A 16,924-nucleotide genomic window follows, 5' to 3' on the forward strand; every position below is an offset into this window, starting at 1 on the left:
TGTGTATAATAGTGTGTGTCAGTGCGTGTATGTGTATTATACTGTGCGTCTGTGTGCATGTGTATAATAGTGTGCATATGTGCGCGTATGTGTATAATAGTGTGCGTCTGTGTGCATATGTATATAGTAGTGTGCGTTTCTGCATGTATGTGTATAATAGTGTACGCCTGTGTGCATGTATGTGTATAATAGTGTATGTCTGTGTGCATATGTGTATAATAGTGTGCATCTGTGCGCGTATGTGTATAATAGTGTGCGTCTGCGTGCATGTATGTGTATAATAGTGCTCGTCTGTGCACATGTATGAGTATAATAGTGTGCGTCTGTGTGCATGTATGTGTATAATAGTGTGCGTCTGTGTGCATATTTGCATAATAGTGTGCATATGTGCGCGTATGTGTATAATAGTATGCGCCTGTGTGCATGTAAGTGTTTAATAGTTTGTGTCTGTGTGCATGTGTGTGTATAATAGTGTGCGTCTGCGCGCATGTGTGTGTATAATAGTGTGCGTCCGCGCACATGTGTGTGTATAATACTGTGCTTCTCTGTGCATGCAGGTGTATAATAGTGTGCGTCTGTTTGCATGTATGTGTATAATAGTGTGCGTCTGTGCGTATATGTGTATAATGTGCTTCTGTGCGCATGTATGTGTATAACAGTGTGCCTCTTTGCGCATGTATGTATATAATAGTGTGCCTCTGTGCGTATGTATGTGTATAATAGTGTGCGTCTGTGCATATGTGTATAATAGTGTGTATCTGTGCGCACGTATATGTATAATAGTGGGCGTCTGTGCGCATGTATGTGTATAATAGTGTGCGTGTGTGTGCATATGTGTATAATAGTGTGCATCTGTGCGCGTATGTTTAAAATAGTGTGCGTCTGTGTGCATGTATGTGTATAATAGTGCACGTCTGTGCACATGTATGAGTATAATAGTGTGCGTCTGTGTGCATGTATGTGTATAATAGTGTGCGTCTGTGTGCATATTTGCATAATAGTGGGCGCCTGTGCGCGTATGTGTATAATAGTGTGCGTCTGTGCGCATGTATGTGTATAATAGTGTGCGTCTGTGCGCATGTATGTGTATAATAGTGTGCGTCTGTGCGCATGTATGTGTATAATAGTGTGTGTCTGTGCGCATGTATGTGTATAATAGTTCGCGTCTGTGCCCATGTATGTGTATAATAGTGTGCGTCTGTGTGCCTATGTATATAATTATGTGCGTCTGTGTGCATATGTGTATAATAGCGTCCATCTGTGCGTATGTGTATAATAGTGTGCGTCTGTGTGCGTATGTGTATAATAGTGTGCCTCTGTGCGCGTATGTGTATAAAAGTGTGCGTCCGTGTGCATATGTGTATAATAGTGTACATCTGTGCATGTATGTGTATAATAGTGTGCTTCTGTGTGCATGTATGTGTATAATAGTGTGTATCTGTGCGCATGTATATGTATAATAGTGGGCGTCTGTGCGCATGTATGTGTATAATAGTGTGCGTCTGTGTGCATATGTGTATAATAGTGTGCGTCTGTGTGCATATGTGTATAATAGTGTGCATCTGTGCGCGTATGTTTAAAATAGTGTGCATCTGTGTGCATGTATGTGTATACTATTGTGCGTCTGTGTGCATATATGCATAATAGTGTGCGCCTGTGTGCATCTAAGTGTATAATAGTGTGTGACTGTGTGCATGTGTGTGTATAATAGTGTGCGTCTGCGCGCATGTGTGTGCATAATAGTGTGCATCCGCGCGCATCTGTGTTTATAATACTGTGCTTCTCTGTGCATGCAGGTGTATAATAGTGTGCGTCTGTGCGCACATGTGTATAATAGTGTGTCTCTGTGCGCAAGTATGTGTATAAAAGTGTGCGTCTGCGCGCATGTGTGTCTATAATAGTGTGCGTCTGTGCGAATGTGTGTGTATAATACTGTGCGTATGTGTGCATGTATGTGTATAATAGTGTGCGTCTGTGTGCGTATGTGTATAATAGTGTGCGTCTGTGCGCGTATGTTTATAATAGTGTGCGTCTGCGGGCATCTGTATGTATAATAGTGTGCGTATGTATATGTAAAATAGAGTGCGTCTATGGGCATATGTGTATACTAGTGTGCGTCTGTGTGCATATGTGTTTACTAGTGTGCGTCTGTGCGCGTATGTGTATAATAGTATGCGTCTGTGTGCATGTATGTGTATAAAAGTGTGCGTCTGTGCATATTTGCATAATAGTGTGCGTCTGTGCGCGTATGTGTATAATAGTGTGCATCTGTGTGCATGTATGTGTGAAATAGCGTACGTCTGTTTGCATGTATGTGTATAATAGTGTGCGTCTTTGCGCATATGTGTATAATGTGCTTCTGTGCGCATGTATGTGTATAATAGTGTGCCTCTGTGCATATGTATGTGTATAATAGTGTGTGTCTGTTTGCATATGTGTATAATTTGTGTGTCTGTGTGCATATGTGTATAATAGTGTGTATCTGTGCGCGTATGTATATAACAGTGTGCATCTGTGTGCATGTATATGTATAATAGTTTGTGTCTGTGCGCATGTATGTGTATAATAGTGTGTGTCTGTGCGCATGTATGTGTATAATAGTGTGCGTCTATGCCCATGTATGTGTATAATAGTGTGCGTCTGGTTGCCTATGTGTATAATTATGTGCGTCTGTGTGCATATGTGTATAATAGCGTTCATCTGTGCGTATGTGTATAATAGTGTGCGTCTGTGTATAATAGTGTGCGTCTGAGTGCGTATGTGTATGATAGTGTGCCTCTGTGCGTGTATGTGTATGAAAGTTTGCGTCTGTTCGCATATGTGTATAATAGTGTACATCTGTGCATGTATGTGTATAATAGTGTGCGTATGTGTGCATGTATGTGTATAATAGTGTGCGCCTGTGTGCATATGTGTATAATAGTGTACATCTATGCATGTATGTGTATAATAGTTTGCGCCTGTGTGCATATGTGTATAATAGTGTGCTTCTGTACGCATATGTGTATAACAGAGTGCATCTGTACACGTGTGTGTGTCTAATAGTGTGCTTGTGTGTGTATAATAGTTTGTGTCTGTGCGCATGTATGTGTATAATAGTGTGCGTCTGGTTGCCTATGTGTATAATTATGTGCGTCTGTGTGCATATGTGTATAATAGCGTTCATCTGTGCGTATGTGTATAATAGTGTGCGTCTGTGTATAATAGTGTGCGTCTGAGTGCGTATGTGTATGATAGTGTGCCTCTGTGCGTGTATGTGTATGAAAGTTTGCGTCTGTTCGCATATGTGTATAATAGTGTACATCTGTGCATGTATGTGTATAATAGTGTGCGTATGTGTGCATGTATGTGTATAATAGTGTGCGCCTGTGTGCATATGTGTATAATAGTGTACATCTATGCATGTATGTGTATAATAGTTTGCGCCTGTGTGCATATGTGTATAATAGTGTGCTTCTGTACGCATATGTGTATAACAGAGTGCATCTGTACACGTGTGTGTGTCTAATAGTGTGCTTGTGTGTGTATAATAGTTTGTGTCTGTGCGCATGTATGTGTATAATAGTGTGCGTCTATGCCCATGTATGTGTATAATAGTGTGCGTCTATGCCCATGTATGTGTATAATAGTGTGCGTCTGGTTGCCTATGTGTATAATTATGTGCGTCTGTGTGCATATGTGTATAATAGCGTTCATCTGTGCGTATGTGTATAATAGTGTGCGTCTGTGTATAATAGTGTGCGTCTGAGTGCGTATGTGTATGATAGTGAGCCTCTGTGCGTGTATGTGTATGAAAGTTTGCGTCTGTGTGCATATGTTTATAAAAGTGTGCATCTGTGCGTATGTGTATAATAGTGTGCGTCTGTGTGCTTATGTGTATAATAGTGTGCGTCTATGTGCATTTGTGTATAATAGTGTGCGTCTGTGCGCGTATGTGTATAATAGTGTGCATCTATGCGCATGTATGTGTATAATAGTGTGCGTCTGTGCGCATGTTTGTGTATAATAGTGTGCGTCTGTGTGCATTTGTGTATAATAGTGGGCGTCTGTGCGCATTTGTGTATAATAGTGTGCGTCTGTGCGCATGCATATGTATAATAGTGTGTGTCTGTGTGCATGTGTATAATAGTGTGCGTCTGCGTGCATGTATGTGTATAGTAGTGTGCGTCTGCGTGCATGTATGTGTATAATAGTGCTCGTCTGTGCACATGTATGAGTATAATAGTGTGCGTCTGTGTGCATGTATGTGTATAATAGTGTGCGTCTGTGTGCATATTTGCATAATAGTGTGCATCTGTGCGCGTATGTGTATAATAGTATGCGCCTATGTGCATGTAAGTGTTTAATAGTTTGTGTCTGTGTGCATGTGTGTGTATAATAGTGTGCGTCTGCGCGCATGTGTGTGTATAATAGTGTGCGTCCGCGCACATGTGTGTGTATAATACTGTGCTTCTCTGTGCATGCAGGTGTATAATAGTGTGCGTCTGTTTGCATGTATGTGTATAATAGTGTGCGTCTGTGAGTATATGTGTATAATAGTGTGCGTCTGTGCATATGTGTATAATAGTGTGTATCTGTGCGCACGTATATGTATAATAGTGGGCGTCTGTGCGCATGTATGTGTATAATAGTGTGCGTGTGTGTGCATATGTGTATAATAGTGTGCATCTGTGCGCGTATGTTTAAAATAGTGTGCGTCTGTGTGCATGTATGTGTATAATAGTGCACGTCTGTGCACATGTATGAGTATAATAGTGTGCGTCTGTGTGCATGTATGTGTATAATAGTGTGCGTCTGTGTGCATATTTGCATAATAGTGTGCATCTTTGCCCGTATGTGTATAATAGTGTGCGCCTGTGTGCATTTTAGTGTATAATAGTGTGTGTCTGTGTGAATGTGTGTGTATAATAGTGTGCCTCTGCGCGCATGTGTGTTTATAATAGTGTGCGTCCGCGCGCATCTGTGTGTATAATACTGTGCTTCTCTGTGCATGCAGGTGCATAATAGTGTGCGTCTGTGTGCATGTATGTGTATAATAGTGTGCGTCTGTGCGCACGTATGTGTAAAATAGTGTGCGTCTGTGCGCATAAGTGTATAATAGTGTGTCTCTGTTCGCATGTATGTGTATAATAGTGTGCGTCTGCGCGCATGTGTGTGTATAATAGTGTGCGTCTGTGCGAATGTGTGTGAATAATACTGTGCTTCTGTGTGCATGTATTTGTATAATAGTGTGCGTCTGTGTATAATAGTATGCGTCTGTGTGCATGTATGTGTATAATAGTGTGCGTCTGCGGGCATCTGTGTGTATAATAGTGTGCGTCTGTGTGCGTATGTGTATAATAGTGTGCGTCTGTGTGCATGTATGTGTATAATAGTGTGCGTATGTGCGCATGTATATGTATAGAAAGAGTGCGTCTATGGGCATATGTGTATACTAGTGTGCGTCTGTGTGCATATGTGTTTACTAGTGTGCGTCTGTGCGCGTATGTGTATAATAGTATGCGTCTGTGTGCATGTATGTGTATAAAAGTGTGCGTCTGTTTGCATGTATGTGTATAATAGTGTGCGTCTGTGCGTATATGTGTATAATGTGCTTCTGTGCGCATGTATGTGTATAATAGTGTGCCTCTTTGCGCATGTATGTGTATAATAGTGTGCCTCTGTGCATATGTATGTGTATAATAGTGTGTGTCTGTTTGCATATGTGTATAATAGTATGCGTCTGTGTGCATGTATGTATATAACAGTGTGCAACTGTGTGCATGTATGTATAATAGTGGGCGTCTGCACATGTATGTGTATAATAGTGTGCGTCTGTGTGCATATGTGTATAACAGTGTGCGTCTGTATGCATAAGTGTATAATAGTGTGCATCTGTGCGCGTATGTTTAAAATAGTGTGCGTCTGTGTGCATGTATGTGTATAATAGTGCGCGTCTGTGTACATGTATGAGTAGAATAGTGTGCGTCTGTGTGCATGTATGTGTATAATAGTGGGCGTCTGCATGCATATTTGCATAATAGTGTGCGCCTGTGCGCGTATGTGTATAATAGTGTGCGTCTGTGCGCATGTATGTGTATAATAGTGTGCGTCTGTGCGCATGTATGTGTATAATAGTGTGCGTCTGTGCGCATGTATGTGTATAATAGTGTGCGTCTGTGCCCATGTATGTGTATAATAGAGTGCGTCTGTGTGCCTATGTGTATAATTATGTGCGTCTGTGTGCATATGTGTATAATAGCGTCGATCTGTGCGTATGTGTATAATAGTGTGCGTCTGTGTGCGTATGTGTATAATAGTGTGCCTCTGTGCGCGTATGTGTATAAAAGTGTGCGTCTGTGTGCATATGTGTATAATAGTGTACATCTGTGCATGTATGTGTATAATAGTGTGCGTATGTGTGCATGTATGTGTATAATAGTGTGCGTCTGTGTGCATATGTGTATAATAGTGTGCTTCTGTACGCATATGTGAGTATAATAGTGTGCGTGTATGTATAATAGTGAGCGTCTGTGTGCATATTTGCATAATAGTGTGCGTCTGTGTGCATATGTTTATAATAGTGTGCATCTGTGCGTGTATGTGTATAATAGTGTGTGTCTGTGTGCATATGTGTATAATAGTGTGCGTCTGTTTGCTTATGTGTATAATAGTGTGCGTCTGTGTGCATTTGTGTATAATAGTGTGCGTCTGTGCGCGTATGTGTATAATAGTGTGCGTCTATGCGCATGTATGTGTATAATCGTGTGCGTCTGTGTGCATATATGTATATTAGTGTGCGTCTGTGCGCTTGTTTGTGTATAATAGTGTGTCTGTGTGCATGTGTATAATAGTGTGCGTCTGTGCGCATGTATATGTATTATAGTGTGTGTCTGTGTGCATGTGTATAATAGTGTGCGTCTGCGTGCATGTTTGTGTATAATAGTGTGCGTCTGCTTGCTTGTATGTGTATAATAGTGTGCGTCTGTGCGTATATGTGTATAATTGTGTGCGTCTGTTTGGATATGTGTATAATAGTGTATATCTGTGCACGTATGTGTATAACCTTGTGCATCTGTGTGCATGTATATGTATAATAGTGTGCGTCTCTATGTGTATAATAGTGTGCGTCTTTGTCTGTATGTGCATAATGGTGTGCATCTGTGCGCATACGTGCATAATAGTGTGCGTCTGTGCGCGTATGTGTATTATAATGTGCATCTGTGTGCATATATGTGTATATTAGTGTGCGTCTGTGCGCGTATGTGTTTAATAGTATGCGTCTGTGCGCATATGTGTATAATAGTGTGCTTCTGTGCGCATGTATGTGTATACTAGTGTGCGTCTATGCGCATGTATGTATAGAATAGTGTGCGTCTGTATGCTTATGTGTATAATAGTGTGCGTCTGTGTGCTAATGTGTATAATAGTGTGCATATGTGCGTGTATGTGTATAATAGTGTGCATCTGTGCGTGTATGTGTATAATAGTGTGCGTCTGTGTGCATTTGTGTATAATAGTGTGCGTCTGTGTGCATATGTGTATAATAGTGTGCGTCTGTGTGCATGTATGTGTATAACAGTGAGCGTCTGTGTGCATATATGTATAATAGTTTGCGTCTGTACGCATGTGTGTATAATAGTGTGCATCTGTACGCATGTATGTGTATATTATGTGGACTGTGCGCATGTATGTGTATAATAGTGTGCCTCTGTACGCATGTATGTGTAGAATAGTGTGCGTCTGTGCGCATGTATGTGTAGAATAGTGTGTGTGTGTGCGCATGTATGTGTATAATAGTGTGCGTCTGCGTGCATGGGTGTGTATAATAGTGTGCGTCTGTGCGCATGTGTGTGTATAATAGTGTGCATCTGTGCGCATGTGTGTGTATAATAGTGTGCGTCTGTGTGCATGTGTGTGTATAATAGTGTGCGTCTGTGCGCATGTGTGTGTTTAATAGCGTTCGTCTGTGCGCATGTATGTGTATAATAAGGTGCGTATGTGCGCATGTGTATATTAGTGTGTGTCTGTACGTATATATGTAGTGTGTGCGCACGCGTGTGTATGTATACATATATATATATATATATACACTACCGTTCAAAAGTTTGGGGTCACATTGAAATGTCCTTATTTTTGAAGGAAAAGCACTGTACTTTTCAATGAAGATAACTTTAAACTAGTCCTAACTTTAAACAAATGCACTCTATACATTGCTAATGTGGTAAATGACTATTCTAGCTGCAAATGCCTGTTTTTTTGTGCAATATCTACAAAGGTGAATATAGGCCCATTTCCAGCAACTATCACTCCAGTGTTCTAATGGTACAATGTGTTTGCTCATTGGCTCAGAAGGCTAATTGATGATTAGAAAACCCTTGTGCAATCATGTTCACACATCTGAAAACAGTCTAGCTCGTTACAGAAGCTACAAAACTGACCTTCCTGTGAGCAGATTGAGTTTCTGGAGCATCACATTTGTGGGGTCAATTAAACGCTCAAAATGGCCAGAAAAAGAGAACTTTCATCTGAAACTCGACAGTCTATTCTTGTTCTTAGAAATGAAGGCTATTCCATGCGAGAAATTGCTAAGAAATTGAAGATTTCCTCCAACGGTGTGTACTACTCCCTTCAGAGGACAGCACAAACAGGCTCTAACCAGAGTAGAAAAGGAAGTGGGAGGCCGCGTTGCACAACTAAGCAAGAAGATAAGCACATTAGAGTCTCTAGTTTGAGAAACAGACGCCTCACAGGTACCCAACTGGCATCTTCATTAAATAGTACCCGCAAAACACCAGTGTCAACATCTACAGTGAAGAGGCGGCTGCGGGATTTTGGGCTTCAGGGCAGAGTGGCAAAGAAAAAGCCATATCTGAGACTGGCCAATAAAAGAAAAAGATTAAGATGGGCAAAAGAACACAGACATTGGACAGAGGAAGACTGGAAAAAAGTGTTGTGGACGGATGAATCCAAGTTTGAGGTGTTTAGATCACAAAGAAGAACGTTTGTGAGACGGAGAACAAATGAAAAGATGCTGGAAGAATGCCTGACGCCATCTGTTAAGCATGGTGGAGGTAATGTGATGGTCTGGGGTTGCTTTGGTGCTGGTAAGGTGGGAGATTTGTACAGGGTAAAAGGGATTCTGAATAAGGAAGGCTATCACTCCATTTTGCAACGCCATGCCATACCCAGTGGACAGCGCTTGATTGGAACCAATTTCATCCTACAACAGGACAATGACCCTAAACACACCTCCAAATTGTGCAAGAACTATTTACAGCAGAAGCAGGCAGCTGGTATTCTATCAGTAATGGAGTGGCCAGCGCAGTCACCAGATCTGAACCCCATTGAGCTGTTGTGGGAGCAGCTTGACCGTATGGTACGCCAGAAGTGCCCATCCAACCAATCCAACTTGTGGGAGATGCTTCTAGAAGCGTGGGGTGCAATTTCACAAGCTTACCTCAACAAATTAACAGCTAGAATGTCAAAGGTGTGCAATGCTGTAATTGCTGAAAAAGGAGGATTCTTTGACGAAAGCAAAGTTTGATGTAAAAACAATGTTATTTCAAAAACAAATCATTATTTCTAACCTTGTCAATGTCTTGGCTCTATTGTCTATTCATTTCACAACGCATGGTGGGGAATAAGGGGGACTTTTCATGGAAAACACAAAATTGTTTGGGTGACCCCAAACTTTTGAACGGTAGTGTATATATATATATATATATATATATATATATATATATATATATAAATATTAGTGTGCTCCTGTGTGTGTGTAGATATTTATAGATATATATAATAGTGTGCGCCACTGGCCGCTATGGGGGACCCTATTACCAATCGGGCCACTGTGGGGTTCATAAGCCTGATATGGCCCTCGTTGAACATGAGTTTGACACCCCTGCTCTATGCCATACCCTCATCCTATTCATCTAGACTCGGAATGACAGACCACCACATTGCCCAAACACAGCAGGTGGTTCTTCATTAGGACGTCCATAAAACAATATATATCAAATGGTCCTTGCATATCTATACCAAATATATAAACTAAATACTGACTCTGTGGCCCTAATATAGTGGGTAGACACAATCCGGTGTTGGCATCATTTGTGGCACCCTCTTTTATGTTATGTCTTGTCCTGTGTGTGATTGTTATATATAGCGGGTCCCTTGACGAGCTTTTGTTTTAATTATTAGTATCAATAAAAGTTATATTTTAGAGTCCAGGTTCCTTCCTGTGATATACTTTAATTTTTGGAACCTTCTGTCACAGTGAATAGTGGAACCTCTTCGTGGTTCATCCAGTCTTTGGAGCGATGAAAGGAACCGCAACTAATGGCACATTGGGTCAACCAGGTGGAGGCTGGGACCAAGTCTGACCCTGGGCCCGCTCATGTGCTTCCCACACAGAGTATTGCAGGTCCTACCTCGGTCACAGTTTCTTGGGTTGATTATGCCCCCTCCTCCTCCTCCATAATGTCTGGGGATCAGTGCTGGTCGGTATGTATTATCTCTCCTGCTACAAATTACCACAGTTATCTGAGATACCGGATTGGAGCATTCACAGGAAGCAAAACTAATCTAATGAGACTTTCACAGGGTCACTATATACCTGTGGCGGCTACTTTTGCAACACCTCCTGCTTCAAACCAATCTTTGGTGTTAGTATGCGCTGCTGCATTGTGGAAATGTGTAGAAGTACTAGCATCTGAGTCCCCTTTATGCCCACGTTTGTGGATCCTGACAATTTTGTGATGGAGGTGGCATTGGATTGGTATTATGATCGTATGTCAATTTATCATCAATTTTCAACAGAGGTGGCATGGGCATTGGAATTCTGATCAGCACTGTTTAGTAAGACAGATCTTATAGTACACTGTCTATTTTTGGATTTAAGCGGATAAATAAAAGTTATATATTAGAGTCCAGGTTCCTTCCTGTGATATACGAAGAGTTTCCACAGTCCAAATGTGGAACAGTTGCACCAAAGCCTCGCCCTTTGCCCACATCCTCAGCAATCGTATGCTAGTACTGCTGCGAATGTCTCATTAAATCAGTTACGGTTGCTTTGATCGCTCCAAAGACTGGATGAACCACGAAGAAGTTACACAGGCCAAACCAGGCGCAGTTGCATCCCTCCCCAGGACCTCGGCCTCTGCCCATACCCTCAGCAATCGTGGGCATAAAGCAGACTCGGATGCTAGTATTGCTGTGAATGTCTCATTAATTAAGTTACGCTTCTTTTGATTGGTCCAAACCAGTGTGCCAGATAACTGTGGTAACACGAGCAAATAGATGTCGACCAGCGCTGATTCCCAGACCCCAAGCAGGAGGGGGAGGTGGCATAATAAGCCCAAGAAACTGTGACCGAGGTAGGACCCATAATCCTCTGTGGCCATAAAGGGGACTTAGATGCCAGTACTTCTAACCATGTGTACAATTCAACAACGCATTCTAAAACAAAAGATTTGTTTTAAGCAGGAGGTGTCACAAAAGTTGCCACCACAGGTGTACAGTGAAGCTGTCAATGTCTCCTGAAATCAGTTACGCTTCCTTTGATCACTACAAGGACAGTGGGACACATGAAGAAATTTGAGTGGCCAAAGCAGGACAATTAATTCTGTCTAGGTGTCAGATAGCTGGACACTGCACTGGAATACATTTGTGCACTCTGTGGGCGTATGATGCTGGAACCAGCACTTTTGCTGAACTGTAGTAGTGAACCTCTTCAAAATTGGTGGCAAGAACCCGGAGGCCGCCCTCCAAAAAAATTCTTTTGACAGAGGCTGGAGGCAGCCCTGGTAAAAAATAATTTTTTAAATAGCCTATGGGGCCCTCTGAAGAATTGGCTGTTCAGCATGCTGACATGCTGGTTTAGGTGGAGGAAGATCAGAAAATGATAGACCAAGCTATCAATGGGACACACACTTGGGCCTATTATGCAGATGCTTTCAGCAAAAAAAAAAAGAATGAAAAATGAGAGAAGTTTTGTTAGTTGCTATATAGTCTGCGTACACCAGTAGGAGTATACTGCATAGAAGAGGTAACAGTATGCAGTATACAGCCGGAATGCTTGCGAACGCTTTGTGCGCACTAATGGTCCCAGGCAGCCAAACTGATGATGCACACAATGAGAGGAATTGTAGTCCTAGAAAGGACTGTTGGGGTCCAATAATTCCAATCCCATGCCACCTCCGTTACAAAATTTCATGAGCCACAAACGTGGGCATAAAGGAGACTCAGATGCCAGTACTTCTACATATCTGCACAATTCAACCACCCATTCTACAACCACAGATTTTTGTACCCAGAGTGGAGGCGAACCCCTGAAACAATTGCTTTACCAAGAATATAGGTGAACTCCTGAAACATTTGTGTACTAAAAGTATAGGCGAACTCCTGAAACATTTGTACACTAAGTATAGGCAAACCCCTGAAACATTTGTTGACCAAGAGTATAGGCGAACCCCTGAAACAATTGCTTTACCATAAGTTTAGGCGAACCTCTGAAACCTTTGTGTACCAAGAATATAGGCGAACCCCTGATAGATTTGTTGACCAAGAGTAGAGGTGTACCCCTGAAACAGTTGCTTTACCAAGAGTATAGGAGAACCCCTGAAAAATTTGTATACCAAGAATAAAGGCGAACTCCTTAAAAATTTGTGTTCCAAGAGTATAGGCGAACCCCTGAAACATTTGCTGACCAAGAGTATAGGTAAACCCCTGAAACAATTGCTTTATCAAGAGTATAGGTGAACCCCTAAAACAATTGCTTTACCAAGAGTTTAGGTGAACCCCTGAAACCTTCGTGTACCAAGAATATAGGCGAACCCCTGAAAAATTAGTTTGCTAGGAGTATAGGCAAAGGCCGGAAAAATTTGTGTACCAAGATTATAGGTGAACCCCTGAAAAATTTGTTTACCCAGAGTGCAGATGAAAGCCAGAAAAAAATTTTAACACACAGCTCGTACTTGCTTAATTTGCTAACAGAGCCTGGAGGCAGCCCTTTTGAAAAATTAGTTTGTACAGAGCCTTTTGGCCCTCTAAAGAATTGGCAGTTCAGCTTGCTGACATGCTGGTTTAGGAGGAGGAGGGGGATCAGAGAAGGATAGACCAAGCTACTTCTCCCTTTTTTGGGGTTGATAGAGAGTGCATGGTTCTCCTGTTCCAGCTTAAAGAATCTTTATATTCCACTGCTTTCCACCGGTGAAGAAGAGAAATCTAGGGAAATCCAGGCTTTGTTCATCTTAATGAGGGTAGGCCTGTCAGCACTGACAGTAGACAGGCGGGTAGGCTTATCCATGATAATCCCCCCAGCAGCACTAAACACCCTCTCTGATAAGACGCTAGCTGCAGGGCAGGCCAGAACCTCCAAGGAGTACAGCGCAAGTTCGTGCCATGTGTCCAGCTTTGACACCCAATAGTTGTATAGAGCAGAGGGATCACGGAGGACATTGGTACAGTCGGCAATGTACTCCCTCACCATCTTTTTACAGCTACTCAGCCTTGATTGGGGAGTGGTGACACAGTCTGGCTGGGGAGCCACAAAACTGGCAAAGGCCTTGGAGAGTGTTCCCCTGCCTTCGCTGGACATGCTGCCTGTTCCTCACGTCTCCCCTGCTAGTTGGCCCACTGAACTACATCTTCTTCCGCTAGCGTGTCAGATGGGAACTTTAGTATCAGCTTTTACACCAGGGCCTTGTGGTATTGCATCACTCTCGTACTCCTTTCCTCTTCGGGAAGGAGAGTGGAAAGGTTCTCCTTATACCATGGGTCGAGAACAGTGAACACCCAGTAATCCGTGTTGGCGAGAATGCGTTTAACGCGAGGGTCATGAGAAAGGCAGCTTAACATGAAGTCAGCCATGTGTGCCAGAGTCCCAGTATGCAACACATCGCTATCCTCACTAGGAGGATAACTCCCAGTCTCCTCATTTTCCTTCTCCTCCCATACACGCTGAACAAATGTGAAGGAAGTAGCATGGGTACCCTCTGCAGTGGGGGAAGCAGTCTCTTCCCCCTCTTCCTCCTTCAATACGCACTGAGAAACAGATGTGGGGGTGGTCTGGCTATCAAGCAATGTATTGTCATCCCCATCTCCTGTTCTATTTACAAAGCGTCGGCCTTAATGCTTAGCAGCGACCTTCTCAGCAGGCAAAGCAGCGGGATGGTTATGCTGATAATGGCCGCATCGCTGCTCACCATTTGTGTTGACTCCTTAAAGTTTCCTAAGACCTGACAGATGTCAGACATCCATGCCCACTCCTCTGTGAAGAACTGCGCAGGCTGACTACATCTCCGACAGCCATGTTGCAGCTGGTATTCACCAATGGCTCTACGCTGCTCGTAAACTGTCGCGAACATGTGCAATGTTGAATTCCAGCACGTGGGCACGTCGCACAACAGTCGGTGCACTGGCAGCTGGTTGCAATGTCCTAAGGGGGGCAGCATCTGAGGTAGACTTTCAGAAATGTGCGCACATGCTGATGCTTCCCCACGGCAGTGCTGCAGCACCTCGAGCTACCGACTGAAGGTGACATGCTCACACATGGAAATTGAGAGGTGGAGGAGGATGATGGGGGTATTTGGAGGAGGTGGCATAATAAGCTGGAGAAACCATGATCGAGATAGGATCTGCAATCCTCGGTGTGGGGAGCACGTGAGCGGACGCAGGGTCAGACTTGGTCCCAGCCTACACCAGGTTTACCCAATGTGCTGTCAGGGAGATGTAGTGTCCCTGCCCACCAGCACTTGTCTATGTGTCTGTGGTTAAGTGGACCTTCCCAATAACCGCATTGGTGAGGGCACGATTTATGTTTTGTCAGACATGCTGGTGTAGTGCAGGGGCGGCGCAGCAGGAAAAATAGTGGCGACTGGGGACCGAGTACTGAGGGACGGCTGCCACCATGAGGTTGCGAAAGCTGTTTCTACCAGCCTATATGGCAGCATCTCCAGGCTGAGTAGTTTGGAAATATGCACGTTTAGCGATTGTGCATGCTGGTGGGTTGCCACATATCTCTGCTTGCGTTCCAATGCTTGCTTGGGTCATCGACAGCTGAACGCTGCGCTGGGACACATTGGTGGAGTTAGTGGAGGACAATGGAGGTGAAGGTGTGGGTGCAGGGCGGGAGACACTCATGCCTGCAACCTGGGAGGGGGGTTGCATCTCTGTGCCAGGATGTGACACAGGGGAAGAGGCAGTGGTGTGACCCGGAGGCGGTGAACAGCCTTTGTCCCACCTTGTGGGGTGCTTGGCCATTATATGCCTGCGCATGCTGGTGGTGGTGAGGCTGGTAGTGGTGGCTCCCCAGCTGATCTTGGTGTGGCACATGTTGCACACCACTGTCGTCGGTCGACTGTGCTCTCAATAAAAAACTTCCAGACTTTCGAGCACCTAGCCCTCAGCATGGAGGCTTGCTGCGAGGATGTGCTGTGGGGAAAAGTTGGGGGGTTATTTGCTGTGGTCCTGCTTCTCCCTCTGGCCACCCCACTGCCTCTTCCAACCTGTTCTGGTGCTGCACTTGCCTCCCCCTCTGAAGTCCTGTCATCAGTAGGCTTAGCAACCCAGGTGGGGTCAGTCACCTCATCGTCCACCGCTAACACACTGCTACCGTATGATTTCAGTGGGCCCCCAAAAAATATAAACAGTGTATACTGTTGCTAGATTGCATAGATCGACAGCACCAACACACAGCTATATGCCGAACGCTTTGAGCATCCCCCCCAAAAATGTAAAGAGTGTATACTGTTGTTAGATAGCGTAGATTGACAGCACCAACACACTGCTATATAGCGTACGCTTTCAGCGGCCAAAAAAGTTTAAAAAAATTAAAAATTAAATCAGTTTTGTTACTTCCTATCTAGTCTGTGTACACCACTAGCGGTGTACTGCATAAAACTGGTAACAGTATGCAGTATACAGCCGGGATGCTTGAGAACACTTTGTGCGCACTACTGCTCCCAGCCAGCCAAACTGCTGATGCACACAATGAGAGGAGTTGTAGTCCTAGAAAGGACTGTTGGGTACTTGGAGCAAGGGTCTCTGCCTAACCGCTACCTATTCCCTACACTATCGCTTTCCCTATAGCAGCAGCTCTATCCCTCAGCTCATGCAGCGGGAGTGTGAGGCGAGCCTCAGGTGACCAGAGTTTTTATACTCATAGGTCACGTGTTCAGCCCAGCTAGTCACTGCTATGGATGTGCACAGGGTTGGCACGTCACAGCAGGAGGTGCCAAAGCCTTCCCTGCATGTTTATTGGCTAAAAAAATGGCACTAAACATGTGGGGAGGAGAGGAGGAAATTTTCTTGAGCACCGTGTGGTGCTCGCTCGAGTAACGAGCACCTTCGAGTATGCTACTGCTCGGACGAGCATGCTCGCTCATCTCTAGTGATTATACATGTTCTTTATATAATATTTTACACCATTATTCACAATGACATCATAGAATGAAATGTACAGTATTACGCACCTTTACATTGGATATAGGCAGAACTTTGTTTGGTGCAGTTTCCTTCTATCCCACATCTTATACAGTCATATAGCCTGGACTCATTACCGTCACAATAGATTTGCTCTGTCCATATTGGTCCTGGTCTTCTTGTATAGGTCATTAATGATGGCACTGCTTCCCCACATTGAAGTTCTTTACAAAATACATTGGCCGCTCTTAGTTCAATCTCACAAACAGATCCCCAAGTATCACCATGAAGTGCTTCCAAATGTCCTGAGCAAGCAGTAGCCCCATCAGCTAGTCTGTATTCTCTGTGACCTGATGGTAAATCACTGAACACATTACTGTACATTCACATCACATTCCCATACTATAACACCGTGCAACACAATTTTTGAAATCGATAAGCAGATAGGTGGCTCATGGTAACTTTAGTGCGCTGAATTTAAATATCATACCCATTTTTCTGCCATGTAAGGTTTTCCAAT

General features: G+C 43.5%; 1 protein-coding gene across 1 annotated transcript in view; it reads right to left on the reverse strand.

Annotated features, from left to right (window-relative positions):
- Nucleotides 1-16,636, reverse strand: part of LOC136576111 (antigen WC1.1-like) — a 175,048-nt gene extending 158,412 nt beyond the window's left edge. Inside the window, exon 1 of the mRNA XM_066575132.1 lies at nt 16,455-16,636. Within this exon, the coding sequence (XP_066431229.1) occupies nt 16,455-16,596 (142 nt within the window). The 5' untranslated portion in view covers nt 16,597-16,636. The remainder of the gene's footprint in view (nt 1-16,454) is intronic.
- Nucleotides 16,637-16,924: the final 288 nt, after the last annotated feature.

This window comes from Eleutherodactylus coqui, chromosome 8 (assembly GCF_035609145.1).
Source record: "Eleutherodactylus coqui strain aEleCoq1 chromosome 8, aEleCoq1.hap1, whole genome shotgun sequence".
Lineage (NCBI taxonomy): Eukaryota > Metazoa > Chordata > Amphibia > Anura > Eleutherodactylidae > Eleutherodactylus > Eleutherodactylus coqui.